This window comes from Canis lupus, chromosome 6 (assembly GCF_048164855.1).
Source record: "Canis lupus baileyi chromosome 6, mCanLup2.hap1, whole genome shotgun sequence".
Classification (NCBI taxonomy): domain Eukaryota; kingdom Metazoa; phylum Chordata; class Mammalia; order Carnivora; family Canidae; genus Canis; species Canis lupus.
The window spans coordinates 46,914,000-46,930,553 of NC_132843.1; the positions used below are offsets into that span (position 1 = coordinate 46,914,000).

The following is a 16,554-nucleotide window of genomic DNA, read 5'->3' on the forward strand; positions in this document are numbered from 1 at the left end:
CTAGCATATAAAAATTAAAATTTATATTTAGTGGGAAAGAATGACTCAAGTCACTTAATGCTGCTTTTCTGTATTTCTACAAAGTGCCTTTAAAATACCTGCTCTTTTGGGGTGCCTGGGTGCTCAGTCAGGTAAGCATCTGTCTTTTTTTTTTATTTAAAAATTTTTTTTAATTATTATTTTTTGTTTTTTTAAGCATCTGCCTTTGGCTCAGGTCAAGATCTCAGAGTTCTGGGATTGAGCCCTGCATTGGCCTTTCTGCTCAATGGGGAGTCTGCTTCTCCTTCTCCGTCTGCCCTTCCTCCCACTTGTGCTCTCTCTCTCTCTCTCTCAAATAAATAAAAAAAATCATTAAAATACCTGCTCTTTAAATTGTTGCATGCTAGGGATGCCTGGGTGGCCCAATGGTTGAGTGCCTTCAGCTCAGGGCGTGATCCCGGGGTCCTGGGATCAAGTCCCACATCGGGTTCCCTCCAGGGATTCTGCTTCTCCCTCTGCCTATGTCTCTGCCTCTCTCTGTGTGTCTCTCATGAATAAATAAATAAAATCTTTTTAAAAACCTGTTGTATGCTTTTCACGGATGATGTGAAAATGGCTCTGCTCATGTTCACACACACACACACACACACACACACACACACACAAAATATTTCAAGGACAGTAGTAATTTTTTACACCAATTAGTTTCTAGAAAATGAAAGCCCAGAAAATATCACTGTATATCATCAGGATATCGTTCCCAAACTAAACATTCTCTTTAATCTGTTAAATTTCCATTGCCAGCAGCCTGCATGTTATACATGGAGAGACCAATGCATCAAATTGCTTCGCCCTTTCCCCTAAAAAGTACATGTTCAACTCTACAAAGGAAAACAATTTAAAAGGTCTAAAGGCATTGTTCCTGGTATAATCACCTCAGAAGTTATTTTGCCCAAAATTACCAAAGAAATGTTAAAAACAACATGGAATTCCACAAAGGAATCCATTCATTATATTCGATTGACTCTAGATTTCAGTCTTTTGTGCAATGCAAAGAGCTACATAAGCACAAAAGCATAGTGCCCAAAGGCCCAGGCACACCTCTTGCTCTGCTTAAGTTCCCACCTGCCAGGCTGAGAGTGCCTGCTCTTCCTGGAGCTGCCCAGTGGGCTCTGGACAGGGCAACTGAATTGCCCTCCCTAAGTCAGCTGCCTCGGAACAAACCCCACAAAAGAGCCTCAAATAGTATTTCCTGAGAAAAAGTGAGGTCTGGCCATTCTACCAACAGAGCCTATGTAGTTTCAAAGTGAGACCTGCTATTTTGTGTTTTTCTTTCCTTCTGATTTGTTTTTTTATTTAGTGATGATACACGATTTAATCTGAATTACAAAATAAGACCCTGGAATGAATTATTTTATTTAATGAAAACACATATCACAGCCACAGACTCGAAGTTGAGGCAGTGGGAATCTTTCTTCTCTTCTGTTATGGATGAGGAGGCTGAGTCATTGAGAGAGAAGTCACTTGCCCAGGAGAGGAGTGACAGTCTGTTCAGTGGTGGGGCTGGGATTAGAACCGGGGCAGAAGGCTTCAGAAACTGCATGTTCCTAACTACTATGCACCATATGCTGTGTTAGTAATTAAAAAAATCTTTTCAAAAGCTCATTTAGTCTGGCTGTAATGGGTGGGGGGTTGGGGGGTCTCTAAGGCACATTAGCCCAAAGAGTCCCTAGCAGAGAATTTGACTTAGATGCCACGCTGTCACTCTTTGGTTGGAATGGGAAAATCTGCCAGGGAGCTTTGGAGCTCAGGGCTCTGGGGATCCTGAATTCCAGGCCCAGCTCAGATGCCGGCTGGCTGGGGACACTTGGGGAGGCACTGCAGTGTACCCAGTGAAGGGTGGGCTCTGGCATCAGATGGCCCTGCATTCCCCAGACTGGCCCTATCACCATGTATCAGCTAAGTGAAAATGGTGACCATGGTAAGTCACATAACCTTTTAGAGCCTGCTTCCTCTCTAAAACACAGAAGACAAGAATACTATCTAATAGTACTGGTCTAATAGTCAAATTCCATATGGCCTCTCTGCTTCAGATTCTTTAATTATAAAGCCGCAGTCTTGTGTCAGAGATCACCAAGTCCCAGCTCCCTAACAAATGTGATGTCATGCTGTAAGACGGTCGATTTAATCATAATACTGCACTATATTTATACGGTGCAGAGTGTCTCCCTCCCCCCACCAATTTTCATACACAGGATCTGATATGATCCTCATAACTATCCTGCATGGTCTTTAATCCCCATTCCATGGATAAGGAAGTTGAGCCTGGAAGAGTTTATGTGGCCTGTCCAAAATCATAGAGTAGTAGGTGACATCAATCCTGAGCTTCTGCTCCCTAGCCAGTGGTCTTTCCTTATTACAATTTGTTGTTTCCACAGAAAACATGAATGACGCCTTTGGTGTCATTAGCGTCAATTAGCTTACAAATTGATGGAGAAAGTGGAAGACTATGAAAGATAGAAGTAAGTACGGACTGATGAAGGGTCCTAGAGGAAAGGAAAAGCTGTCTGGCTGGGGTGTGTCATGCAGTTTGTACTGAGGGATGGTCTTAGGCATCCAGAGAGTGCAGCACTCAGGCTTGCCTGGAAAGGAAAAGAAGCCAAGCTAGAGATTCCAGAGGAGAATGAAAAAAAGAAAATGAAACCCACCTAGCCAAAGAACACATTTGCAGATATGTGCATAAGCCAAGACTAGTGGATGACTCTGGAAGAGAAGCAGCAGGAGAGAGAACAGGGCATGCACATAACTGAGTTTCTCTCCAGGGCTGGCCTTGAGGCTGACACTGTTTAATGTTATCATCCCTGATAGGTATGTCAGCATCTCTCAGGGCCACCCTCTCCTGGGCTCTCAATCCCTCGCTGCTGCCTTTGGTGACCCTCTTGGTCTGCCACTCGAGTCATGCTACCCACACCTTGAGTCAATGTTCCCTCCTACCACTTGGGAGTCAAATGCCATGCCAAAGACAAGAATTTAGGATTTGGTTTCTGAAGCAGCTGCTAAAAGGACTGGTTAATAAAGTCTAAAGAGCAGGTGAATTCTTTCCCATGGGGAAAATTCTGGACCCATGGGAGATAGGAGACAGAATCTGGGGAGATAGAATCCCTTCTCTTTTCCTCCCTCTGGTGGGCCATTTGGAGGCAGTTTCTTTGTAACAGGCTGATCCAGAAACATCCGTGTGGTTGTGTCTCTGTGGCTTATCATGAAACAGTCAGTACAGGATAACACATTGTCTTACATTGTTCTGCATTCTTCCGTGCTTCACCTTCCTTTCCCTCGCTCTTGATGCCCTGAGACTGCAGCCAAAACACTGACCCTTAATTCTTGCTCAGGTACTGAAACAATGGAAATGAAGGGATTGGCAAAATCTTCACAGATACCATCCACTTGGGTAGTTAACATATCTAAAAATGGACAGAGAAAGATATATACCAGAGGAATAAGTCATAGAAATGGAAGTAGTCTGATAATGCAGGCAAAATAACTAGTGAAAAGAATCAAGGAGCTCAAGAACTAGAAGCAAGCTACCAGATTAAAGATGGGAAATGCTGAGCAGAAAGTGATCAGTGGGCCACTCTGGTTGAGCAAGTAGGAGGTAGACATCACCGTGTTTAAGAGATTAACATCACATAACTGTCTCACCCTGCTGAAAAGCCTTCAAAGGCCTTCCCCCTCCTTCGCAGTGCTCAGAATAAACTCCAGATTTATGTTTTACATGATGCAAGGGAAAGACTCTTCCAGACCTAACAGCTGAGCGTTCTACTTCTTCTTAGGATGCAGGGAGCCACACATGAACATAACTCTTACCCAACAGGAGAAAAAAAAAAGTTAGATAATCAACAAAACCATATTTTTTCTTGAGCTAATCAGAGCTGAGGTTGCAAGATAATCAGGTGAAATCATTCAAAAGGGTGATTTGCCTCTCTGAGGTGAGACTGAACCCTTTGAGTTGTTCTTTGATAGAGCATGGCAAAGAGTGATAGCTCCTATAGATGTGTAAAGAGGGAAGGAGGCAAAATTTTCCTGGATTCTTAAAGTGTGGGCTAGTTGACCCTCTAGAATCCCTGGAAGCCCCAGACACAGAAGGATAAGAGGATTTGCACTCATTTTTTTTTTTTTAAAGATTTTATTTATTTATTCATGATAGTCACAGAGAGAGAGAGAGGCAGAGACACAGGCAGAGGGAGAAGCAGGCTCCATGCACCGGGAGCCCGATGTGGGATTCGATCCCGGGTCTCCAGGATCGCGCCCTGGGCCAAAGGCAGGCGCCAAACCGCTGCGCCACCCAGGGATCCCAGGATTTGCACTCATTCTCAAGCACTTTTCCACAGGCTTCCTTCTACTAGATACTCATAAGAAAGATGGTGGCAGGAGAGGAAACTAGAGATATCCCCTGGCACCACACCAGGTGGGGCACAAGCACAAAACCCTGCCACCTCACCAGACTCCTTTTTCATCTGAAACAAAAGCCTCAAGCTTCTGGAGGAAAGGTAAGAAACCTTCCCAGATAGTTTCTGGGGAAAGGTGAAAAGCCAAATGGGTGGACACTTTGTGCACCTGACCTGAGAAACAGATACATTGTTACTAAGGGAGGGGTAGAAGCAAAATCCATCAGTGGTATGATTGCAAATGTTTGAAATACAGTTCTCTTGGGGCAAAGAGGTCCTGTTTCATGATGTCTGCCAATTTAGCTGATGTGAATACTTCCGCCATGGTCAATTTAAAACTATCAACATGATGTTGAATGCCCCATATGTTTATAAAAACTTAATAAATCAGCTCCAAAATATAACTGCATCTGACCCTGAGGAAGCAGTAGGTGGTCCTGTTCCCCATCTCCAACATAAGCCATGACCACAGTCAAATAAACAAAAAAGTATCAGAAATAAAGAATATATTTGATGGGTTATTGGCAGAATGAACTCAACAGAAGGGGAAAATCATTCAGTCTGAAGACTGGCCAACAGACATGATCCAAAGTGAAATACAAGAAGAAAGAAAGGAGTTCAGGTCGGGGACAGTGCCTGGAACAGTGCGCCTAAGAGCCATGGGACAGCCTCAGATGGTCTAACCAATGTGTAAGGGGGGGGGGGCGGTGCTGCTTACCATCTCCATCTCATCTATTCTCCCTCCCCCATTAGATTTAAAAGCCATGGTGTCATTCTTGAAGAGACCATGTTCTCCTTGACCCCCGGGACCTTCAAACATGTACTTCTTTATCTCTGTGAAGATTACTTAAAAACGCTAAATTAAATTTTAAATCATAAGGGTTAAGAAAGTGAAAATGCTAACCAGAAGTTCTCGATCTACTTAAACAATAAAAACAGAAATTTGGCTTTAAAGAATGAACTCACTCAAAGTGGTTTATGTTAGATTTATGGAAAAAATGTTTAGGCATTTTAAGCATGGAAATATACTTTCTGTCCTCTAAGAACAGAAATTTGCCTTCTCTTTTAAGCAAAAGTTCTGTCCAAGGATTGTTTAATGCTCATAACCTCTAGTGGTCCTTTGTACAATTTGAACATATGTTTAGTACTTATTTTTAATTGAATATTTTTATTATCCAGACTTAATTGTGGAAAAATAAAAAATAAACATTATAAAAATGTTAAAATTTGTTGGTAATAGTTGATTTGCTAAAATATTTGCCTCCAAAAATGTATTACCTATTTACTATTACTTTATGTTCTTAGAGTTTTTTCTTTTTAAATTTTTAAATATTGTAACAACTTCCCTCCCAGGAACAGAAGTTAAAATCTGTTAGCTTCTGTTTGTTCTCCTCACTGTCTATTATGCTGAAACTATGACTTTTTAAAATAAGTAGGTAAAATGTATTCCTGTTGAAATTTTGGGGCTTGAATTGAAAACTTTCACCACCAAATAGAGGACATACACACATAAACACACAGACACAAATATTCACAGATACTTAGAATACTTCAGGCATTTCCCAAGTATGATCCAAAATGATTTATGGTTCCATAAATCAGCTGTTGAAAATTCAAAAGGGATGTTCCCATAGAAATCACATTATCTTTAAAAAGATTTGTAAGATTATTTATTCATGAGAGTCACAGAGAGAGAGGCAGAGACACAGCCAGAGGGAGAAGCAGGCTCCCTATAGGGAGCCTGATGTGGGACTCGATCCCAGGACCCCAGGATCACGCCTTGAGCCAAAGGCAGACACTCAACCGCTGAGCAACCCAGGTATCCCTAGAAATCACATTGTATAAACACAGTGTTTTGGTTTCACAGACCTGCTCAGGAGAGCCAATGTAAACCATGAAGTAAATAAACCTCCTTCTAGAATATTAGCCTCTGAAGGTCCTGTTGTACCTCCAGAATCTAGAACAGAGCCTGTTGTGTGTTAATGGGCTGATAAGTATGTTGAATGAAGGCATAACAGTGCCAAACATTTGTCAAGCACTAAGTCTGTGCTAGGTACTATTCTAAGAGTTTTCATGAATTATTTTAGGTAATTATCATGTCCTTCTAGGGTTGCATTTTTCAGATAGAGAAAGGGAAGAAGTGAGGATGATGAAATATAAGATTTAAGGAATTTGCTCATGACAACCTGGCTAGGAATTGGTAAATGAGGAGAACCCAGAGAATCTGGTTCTAGGGTTCATGCTCCTAACTACTGTACAAAGTCTCTTTACTTTGGGTTGTTGGTCAACTCACCAACAACTAGAACCTGAAGGCAGCTTAAAGCATTACAAAAGGGCAGGGATGTCTGTCTGCTTGTCCAGCCATTTATCCAAAGCACATTGATGCTATATAATAAATATCTGATGAATAAGTGAGAGGGAGTTTTCTTCTTTTTCTTGGGTATTGGGCCTATTCTATAAAGAAGTGTCAATTATACTAAAATGTCTTCGCATTTTCCTTATTCTCTTTTGTTGGATATCTTTCCATGTAATCTACTCTCAGGTAAACAGTCGTGATAGTGCTTGACTTATTCCAACTGCAGTGTCTAGACAGACTGCTTTAATAGCTTATTACCTGCTCCCAGATAAAAATTCTAATCCCTGCTGTTAGAACTTCCTCTGTTATTGGGAGGAAAACAATCTGACTTCATGTCTTCCTATTAAAATATAATCGAACCTGTCGTCCAGTCCTCTTAGGGACTTGTCAATAATACATGGGATAATTGGATTTTAAGGAGGTTGCTGTTAACCCCAATTGGCTTATAATTTTGGCATAATTTGGGGGGAAAGGGTCAAATTTTCTAAGCTGTTCTTGGTTTTTACAGCTTCCTCCTTTCTAATATAAAATATTCGCAGATCATTTGTCCTTTGAGCCTTTAGGGGAGGCAGTCTACCTAATCCCCACATTTCCATGGTCTAGGAACATGAAAGCTAGAGATTACCAAGAAACATTTCAAAATTAACAAGAAGCAATGAGCTTCTTTCCTAGCAAATATGGGCTATTTATCATCTTTTATAATTTTATATTATAAAATAATGGCACAGAAATCTAAAATAACATAGCAATTATGTTAATTTACATTTAATAGTATGTTGTCAGTTACCCAGGGCTCCTGGGTGGCTCAGTCGGTTAAGTCTCTGACTCTTGATTTAGCTCAGATCATGATCTCAAGGTTGTGAAATGGAGCCCCACGTGGGGCTCTTCTGTGGGTGGGCATGGAGCCTGTCTCTCTCTGGCTGCCCCTACCCCTCCCCTGAACTACTCCCACACACATGTATGTCTGCATGCACACACACTCTCTCTCTCTCCCAACAACAACAACAACAACAACAACAACAACAACAACACATCCCAAATTGCCAAGCAGCACATTACCAAAGGAGTGCCTCTCTACAGCATACTGGTAGGGGCTGGGGGAGATGGGAGGTGGAGATTATATACACATTTGCTTTAGCAAAAGAGATGTGGATGATTCACTGGTGAATTACAATTCATATAGGACTTGAAACATAGTTATTGAGAAACCGATACATTGCTGAAACAAATATGCAATTTTGTACTCCTAAGAGGTTAAGGAACAACATAGGACGAATGATTTTAATTACCATGACACTAAATTAAGAGCATTTTATAATTAAAAGCAAGAATAGCAACATTAAAAACCCAGATGACCTCAGTAAATGTCCTTTTGCCCCCAAATAATGGGAAGTCAAACCGGTGGAGCTTGGGCAGGATCAGGGGAGACTGGCAAGGGGTAGAAGCCAGTGGAATGCTGCAATAGCATCCTCAGTAAATTACCGATTTCCTGATTCTCAGTAAATCATGACCCAGAGCACTTTGGTTTATACTTTGAGTACTCTTCTAAATAAGGAAAGATCAACTCAAAACATTTCCTCAGGGACAGGGAAAAGTTTTACGACTATAAACTCAAATCTAGTATCAACAGACTTCTGGTTTATACAAATCAGAGAGAACAAAAGATCAAATAAACACTCCACTCCAGGGCAACCAACTCTTGCCCAGGCTGCCTATGGAGGCGAGTCCCCCAGAACCCTCCTCCTTCTTGTCCATGGGGTTTCTGGAGGCACAAGAGTACCCCAAGAGACAGTGAGTGATGTCACAGCTGCTCTGGATCCCCATCAGCCCAAACAGAGAGAAAACCTGCAACCAGGGGATAAGGAGTGTGGACCTTTTTCATCTCTGTACCTCCTGGCCTAGTGTGGTGGCTGGTACCAAACAGATGCACAATAAACAGAATAAACCAATTCTGGCATCAGCTCACTTTGCCAGCACCTGATCTGGAAAGCCACATTATAAGCTCCTATCTTCCTTTCAAGCCACAGTTGAGATTGGTGTCCCATATCTCCTCTCCTCTGTCTACCTCAGCATCTCCAAATTTATCTGATCAGTAATCAGTTAAATTATTTTATAGTTTTTACATGATATGACTTGGAGGGATTTTTAAAATAACAAATTTTATTTTAAATAGGCATATCTTTAAATTTTATAATATAAAGTTGTGCCCAAGATCGCGAATCCGAGAAACTGCCAAGGAGCCGACACCGAGGGTTTCCCCGCTGAGAGAAATTACTGAGTGTCTAAGGACTACTAAAGAGAAATGAGAACTAAACGCAACATAGAATCTTGGACCAGAACTAAAGAATACTAGGGGAAAGCTAGTGAAAATCTAAGAAGGTCTAGAGTGCGTTCCTAGTATTGCACTGAAGCTAATTTTCTAGGCCAGATCACTGTATTGTGGTTATGTAAGATGCTCACCTTGTGCAGGGTTGGGCGAAGGGCATATGGGAACTCACCCATTAGTTCTGTAACATTTTTAGAAATCAAATTATTTCAAAATAAAAAGCTAAATAAAAGTAATTTTCCTATGTAATGAACAATGCCAGCTACTTCACTTACATAAATTAAATCTTTAATGAATTAATTATATAAGAAAAAAGGCACAATTGGCCAATAACATGTTTTAGTAACAAAATGTGCTCTATAATGTAGATTTGAAATTAAATTGATGTGTAAGAATAAAAAAACCCTACAAAAATAGCTTCATGATTTTTTTTTGGAATTCTTGTTTTTTTAATGTAAAATTCAATTTATTGCTTCATTTTTTAAATTAACTTTTTTTCATACTAATTTAAGACTGAAGGGAAGACTCAGCAAAAATGAAGGGAAAGCTCAGAAACTTCTCATATGCCCTGTCCCCACACAGGTACAAACCAACCCTCATTATCCACATCCTCCACCAGAGTGATATGTTTGTTACAAGTCATGAAACTATGTGGACACATCACAATCACCCAAAGTTCATAGTTTATGTTACGCTTCATTTCTGGAGTTATTCATTTTATGGATTTAGACATGTATAGTGACTTGTAGACACTATTATGGTATCATACAAAATATTTTGCACTGCCCGAGGAATCCTCTATTCTCCTCCCCCCCACACCCTTGGCAACCACGGACCTTTTTACTGCTTCCACCATTTGCCTTTTCCAAAATGTCATAGAGTTGGAATTGTACAGTTTGTAGCCTTTTTAGACTACTTCTTTTACTTCATAATAAACATTTAAGGTTCCACCATGTCTTTTCAAGGCCTGGTAGCTCATTTCTTTTTAATACTATATATATCATCCCACTGTCTGGTTGTACCACAATTAATCCATTCACCTATTGAAGAGATATATCTTGGTTGTTTTCAAGTTTTGACAATTATGAATAAAGTTGCTATAGACATTGCTGTACAGGTTTTTGGGTGGATATAAGTTTTCAGCTCCTTTGGGTAAATACTAAGGAGCATGATTTCTGGATCATACATTTAAGTTTTGTAAGAAACTGCCAAACTGTCTTCCAAAGTGTACCATTTTGCATTCCCACCAGCAGTGAATGAGAGCTCCTATTGCTCCACATCCTTGCTAGTGCCTGATGGTGTCGGTGTTCTGGATTTTGACCACTCTAATAGGTATCTCATCGTAGTTAGTTTTAGTTTGCCTTTCCCTAATGACATATGATGTGGAGCATTTTTCATATGCTTATTTGCCAATATGTAGCTCTTCTTTGATGAGGTGTCTGTTAAGGTCTTTGACCTAATTTTAATTGGGTTGTTTGTTTTCTTATTGTTGAGTTTTAAGAGTTCTTTGAGTATTGTGGACAATAGGCCTTTATCAGATGTATAATACTTTCTTCTAGTGTGTGGCCTGTCTTCTCATTCTCTTGACATGGTCTTTCTCAAAGCAGAGCTTTTATACTTGAATAAAGTCTATCTTATCAATTACTTCTTTCCTGGATTTTGCCTTTGGTGTTGTGTCTAAAAAGTCATCATCATTCCCAAGGTCATCTAGTTAACTTCCAGGAGTTTCAAAGTTTTGTATTTTATATTTTTGTCTGTGATCCATTTTGAGTTGATTTTTTGTAAGGCATAAGATCTATGTCTAGATTCTTTCTTTCTTTCTTTTTTGCATATGGATATCCAGTTATTCCAGCACCATTTGTTGAAAAGATTATCTTTGCTCCATTGTATTGCCTTTTCTCCTTCATCAAAGATCATCTGATCTTTGATTTGGGCCTACTTTTGGGTTCTCTGTTCCATTCCATTGATCTACTTGTTGATTCTTACTCAAATACCACATCATCTGGATTACTATGGCTTCTTAGTAAGTTGGAAGTACTATAGTTCCAGCCCTCTGATTTCTTTCTTCTCCCTCATCATATTGAAACTATGTTGGCTATACTGGGTCTTTTGCCTCTCCATATACTTCAGAAGCAGTTTGTCACTATCCACAAAATAACTTACTGGAATTTTAACTGGAACTACATTAAATCTATAGGTCAAGCTGGGAAGAATAGACATTTTGGAAATATTGAGTCTTCTTATTTATGAACATAGAATATCTCTCCATTTATTAATTCTTTGGTTTCATTCATCAGAATTTTATAATTTTCCTCATATAGATCTTGTATCTATTTCATTAGTTATACCTAAGCATTTCGTTTCTGGGGTGCCAATATAAGTGGTGTTGTGTTTTTAATTTCAAATTTCAATTGTTCATTGCTGATATATAGGACAGTGATTAATTTTCATATATTAACCTGTATCCTTCAACCTTGTTATAACTGCTTATTAGTTCCAGGAGATTTTTTGTTTTACATATATGATCATGTCATCTACAAAAAAAGACAGTTTTATATCATTCTTCCCAATCTTTATATCTTTTATTTACTTTTTTTGTCTTATTGCATTAGCTAGAACTCCCAGTATGATATTGAAAAAGAGAAGCAAAAGGGAACATTCTTGCTTTATATCTCATTTTGTGGGAAAGCTTTTGAATTTCTCACCATCAAGTATGATATTAGCACTAGATTTTTTGTAGATGTTCTGAATCAAGTTAACGGAGTTCCCCTCTACTTTTAGTTTACTGAGAGTTCTTACCATGAGTAGGTGTTGGATTTTGTCAAATGCTTTTTCTGCATGTACTGATATGACCATGTGATTTTTCTTTCTTAGCCTATTGATGTGATGGGTTACATTAATTGATTTTTGAATGTTGAACTGATTTTACATACCTTGGATAAATCCTACTTGGTTGTAGTGTGTAATTCTTTCAAAATATTGTTGGATTCTCTCTGCCAATGTTTTGTCTTTAAATGATGAAATAAAGGTTAAGATTTCAGGCTTCTATTTTCAGGTACTTCTCTGAAAACAATGAATAGTCTTTATTTCCCCAAAATGGAATGTCACATTAGATTAAAATCAATATTTTATTTCCCTTTTTTTCTAAGTAAGTTCTAGGTCCAACATGGGGTTTAAACTCAGGACCCAAAGGTTAAGAGTCACATGCTCTATCGACTGAACCAGTTGGGTGCTCCTACTTCCTATTCTTAACACTGGTTTTCAAGGAATAAATTTTCTATTAGAAAAATACAACTTAATAGATTTGGTAAAAATCATACTGTGGTAGTTTATAGAAGAATTACCGATTTTAAACTCACTAACTTGCTATATTTCAATCAGCAGCTGCACATCTTCTTTAATGATTTTTATGTATATAATTTCAATGATACATTACCACAGGAAAGAAAACAAAACCATGTAAGAATGTATAACTGACAAAGCAGTGACGATCGCTGGGGGTTGGTAACCCAATACTTGACCTCTTGACAGCACATAAGTGCACTCAGTGGGCCTCTACTAGCTCTAGGGCTTGTTCCCTCTGCAGACACTGTGGAGCTCTCACATGGTTCTATTTTCTATGACAAAATACATGAATAAATACCTTCTTAAAACATTATCAGAAATAATGTCATTGCTATCTTCAACATGAATCCCCTGGACTGCCTTTCTAGACGCCAGGGATTCCAAATCACCAGCTGGAAAATGTAACTTCTCTGACTCCACAACTTTAATGATCTTGACTATCAGAATTTAATACATTCACATCTACTCCAACATAAAACAAAAAATTATCTGTTTTACAATGCCCTCCTAATACATTCTCTCACCACCAGATGCTTGGTCTATCTCTCCTGTTCTTTAATGGTTCCCACTTTCCTTGGCCAGTAAATCTCATGAAAAAGTACTTCAAAATTGCTATGTCACTTTTTCTATTCACACTAACTTTTCAATCTACTTTAATATGGTTGCTGTACTCTTCTACTAACAATATTTTTGTTAACATAACGAGTGCTGTCTATTGTCACTAAGTCCAGTGGATACTCACAGTCACTTAATCACTCAGTAGCATCTGGTTGATCCTCTCCTCTTTCCTGAAGCATGCACGACAGCACACTCTTCTGGTTTCCATTTATTTCCCAGGTTACTTGTCTTAATGTCTTTTGCCAACCTCTACCTTACCTTTAAAAAGGTTGATGTTCTAGGGGTGCCTGGGTGCACAGTCAGTTAGGCATCCCATTCTTGGTTTCAGCTCTGCTTGTGATCTCAGGATTGTGAGACTGAGCCCTGGGATGGGCTCCTCGCTTGGTATGGGGTCTGTTTCAGATTCTCCCTGTCTCCCTCTGCCTCTGCCCCTCCTGCTCGTGCTTTCTCTCTGTCCCTCTCAAATAAATAAATAAATCTTTAAAAAAATGTTGATGTTCTTTACATGTTGAAGCCCTTTTTGCTTCTTACTGTGTTTTTCCTCTAGGTGATCTATCTCATTTACTCTCAAGGTTTCAAATATACTCTATAGGCCAATGGAGATTTTTATCTCCAGCCCAGACCTGTCTCTTAAGAGGAGTCCCTATGTCATGTCCGCCTGTTTATTTGACATTTCCATTTGTACAAGGCATTGGCACATTAAATTTAACAGGGCCAAAATGAACACTTGGTCATCTCAAACTCAAGCCATCTTGACCACAAACCTGATTCTTTGTATATCCTCTAGTTCTCTAAGTGGCACTCTTGTTCAAGTCAGAAATATGGGTATTATCCTTGGCATACCCTCTATCCAACACAGCCAAACAATTATTAAGTCCCACTGATTTTGCCTCCTACGTATTTCTCCCATCTATTTACAACTATCATTATTATCATCACTTCAAGTCCAAGCCATCATCATCACTTGACTGACTACTCCAGGAGCTCCCTAACTGCAGCTTGTGCAAACTCTGTGGCTCTGCTCTAATACATGATCTACTCTGGAACTGGAATGCTATTTTTAAAAAATATTATTTATTTATTTTAGAGAGAGAGAGAGAGAACATGAGCAGGAGGGGCAGAGGGAGAGTGAGGGAATCTCTAGCAGACTCTGTGCTGAGTGAGAGCCTGATGTGGGTCTTGATCTCACAACCCTAAGATCATGACCTGAGCCAAAACCAAGAGTCAGATGCCCAACCAACTGTGCCACACAGGTAGCCCTGGAATGCTATTTTTAAATTGCAAATTTGATCACAGTCTTAAAAAATTTTTTTTAAATTATTTCTTCTCTTTAGAAAAAGGATAAAGTAAAAAAAAAAATAGAAAAAGGATAAAGTAAAAGGTCTATAATAAAAACCTAAAGGCCCTATCTTTAGGTCTGGCTCTCACTTACCTCTCCAACCTCATCATGTATCATTCTTTCCCTTATTCTTGATGTTAAACACACAAGTTTCTCTTCTTCCTCAAAAGTCCTAAACTCATAATCTTCAATTTCACAGTCAAAATTCTTTTCTCTAGAATGGAAGCTGGTCAACTTCTTTAGGAGAGGGCCAGATAGTAAGTATTTTAGGACTCACAGGCCACCAGGTCACAGACTCTGACTCAAACACTCAGCTCAGGCACTGCAGCACAAAAGGAACCACAGACAGTAGTAGATGGACAGATGAGCCATGCACTGTGGGCTGTGGGCTGGGGCAGTCTGCCAGCATCTGCCCTAAAAAGCCAGCCACCTCTATCCCCATGCTTACAGATTCATTTCAAGCATCACTTTTCTCACTGAAACTTACTGCGCAGGGAAGTCACTTTATTAAATTTGCTTTTACCACAAAGTATATTTGTCTTTCACAGAACTAATTATTACTACAATTACTTAGATATTTATGAAATTATTTAATCTCTATCTTCCCTATAAGGCTGTAAATTCCATGACACTGGGGACTACATTTACTTTGCTCTTTTATCCTCAGCGTGTGGTGGAGAACATGACACATGAGAGTGATCAATAAATACCTGCAGAATGAATGAATGAATGAATGAATGATTAATTTGGTGCCTAACCTTCAGTTGGCAAATGTAGATTTCCAAGCTTCCATTATATATCTGGAAACGGAGAATAGTTACAGCTACTTTCCAGTAAGATAACATGGGTGAGTGCGTTTTGTGGACTCTAACACAAATTTAAGAAAAATAAATATTACAAAGAAGCTTTGGTTGCCTAGTATGGCAAATTGCAGCCCAAGGGCCAGGCCAAATCCTCTGGCTCGTTTTGTTGGCCCTCTAGCTATGAATGGTTTGGCTTTCCTAAAGGTTATAAAATACAAAAACAAAACAAAAAGGACTTTCTGACAGAAATCACATATGGCCCATAAAACCTAAAATATTTTAGTCTGGCCTAAAACAGTATCTCTGAGTTTAAGTAAATCTTTTAATGAGTAAATAAATGAATGATTAATACCTCCCAAATACACCCATATTTTAATATTTCAGTGACTGAAAAGCAGTGCCATTCTCTGACTGCCTTTCTTCTTCTCAATAGAGCAAGTGATCAAAATTATAAAATATTTACCCCCTCCCCAAGGACTCTATGTTGACTTTTAATTTTAAAATAGGGACGCCTGGGTGACTCAGTGGTTGGGCATCTGCCTTTGGCTCAGGTAGTGATCCTGGAGTTCCGGGATCGAGTCCTATGTCGGGCTCCCTGCATGGAACCTGCTTCTCCCTCTGCCTGTGTCTCTGCCTCTCTTTCTGTGTCTCTCATGAATAAATAAATAAAATCTTTAAAATAAAAAAATAAAAACAAAATAAAAGGAGTCTATATCCATTTTCATTTTCCTCTCAATTTTATCAAGTGCTTCCAAAACAGAGGTGTGGAATGTCTGGTGAATGGGATAGGAATGGGGGGCTGCAGACCAAGAAAACCGCTGCAAACCCGCTGCGATCGCCACGTGGAGTCCAAATCTACCGCAATCAATTCATTGCAGGGTGTAAATACTGACTTTTTGCCCCTCGGGAATCCACCATTGTACAGAAATTTTATATGACACATTTATAGAAATCGAGAAGAGGCTGTGTTTATTACAAAAGAACTGCACTAAACAGGAAAGGAATCTGGAGTTGAATGATCAAGATCCACGTGTGAACTCTACCACCTCCTCAATCTGTCCCTTGGGGCAAATCCATTAGTCTCTCTGAGCAGCTTATGTTTCTTCATCCAGAAAAAGGGAGCAAATATCATTGGTGCCATTTGGAAGGTGGCTGTTAGGAGCCAGGTGCTTGACATACATTTGATTTTGATCTCAAACTGCAAAGCGGTCACTATTAGCCACAGTACACAGATGAAGACACTTGCTGAGGGAGGTCAAGTAGCTTGCTCCAAGGCACACCACTAGGAAGAATCAGAGGGTTTGGAGTCAATCCTGACTCGAGCAATACCCTCGGTTAGTTGG

General features: G+C 39.5%; 1 protein-coding gene across 14 annotated transcripts in view; it reads right to left on the reverse strand.

Annotated features, from left to right (window-relative positions):
• SDCCAG8 (SHH signaling and ciliogenesis regulator SDCCAG8) overlaps window positions 1-16,554 on the reverse strand; it is a 235,448-nt gene that overhangs the window by 55,720 nt on the left and 163,174 nt on the right. The window contains exon 18 of one of the 14 annotated variants that reach the window (XR_012032861.1): window positions 12,040-12,169. The exons of 12 other annotated variants lie outside the window; for them this stretch is intronic. Coding sequence is in view for 1 of the 2 variants with exons in the window: in XM_072830361.1 (XP_072686462.1) it covers window positions 16,427-16,493 (67 nt within the window). In the remaining variant the exon portion in view is untranslated. Of the gene's footprint in view, window positions 1-12,039; window positions 12,170-16,199; window positions 16,494-16,554 lie in introns of those variants that run through there. One more of the 14 variants, XM_072830361.1, reaches the window with a different exon arrangement.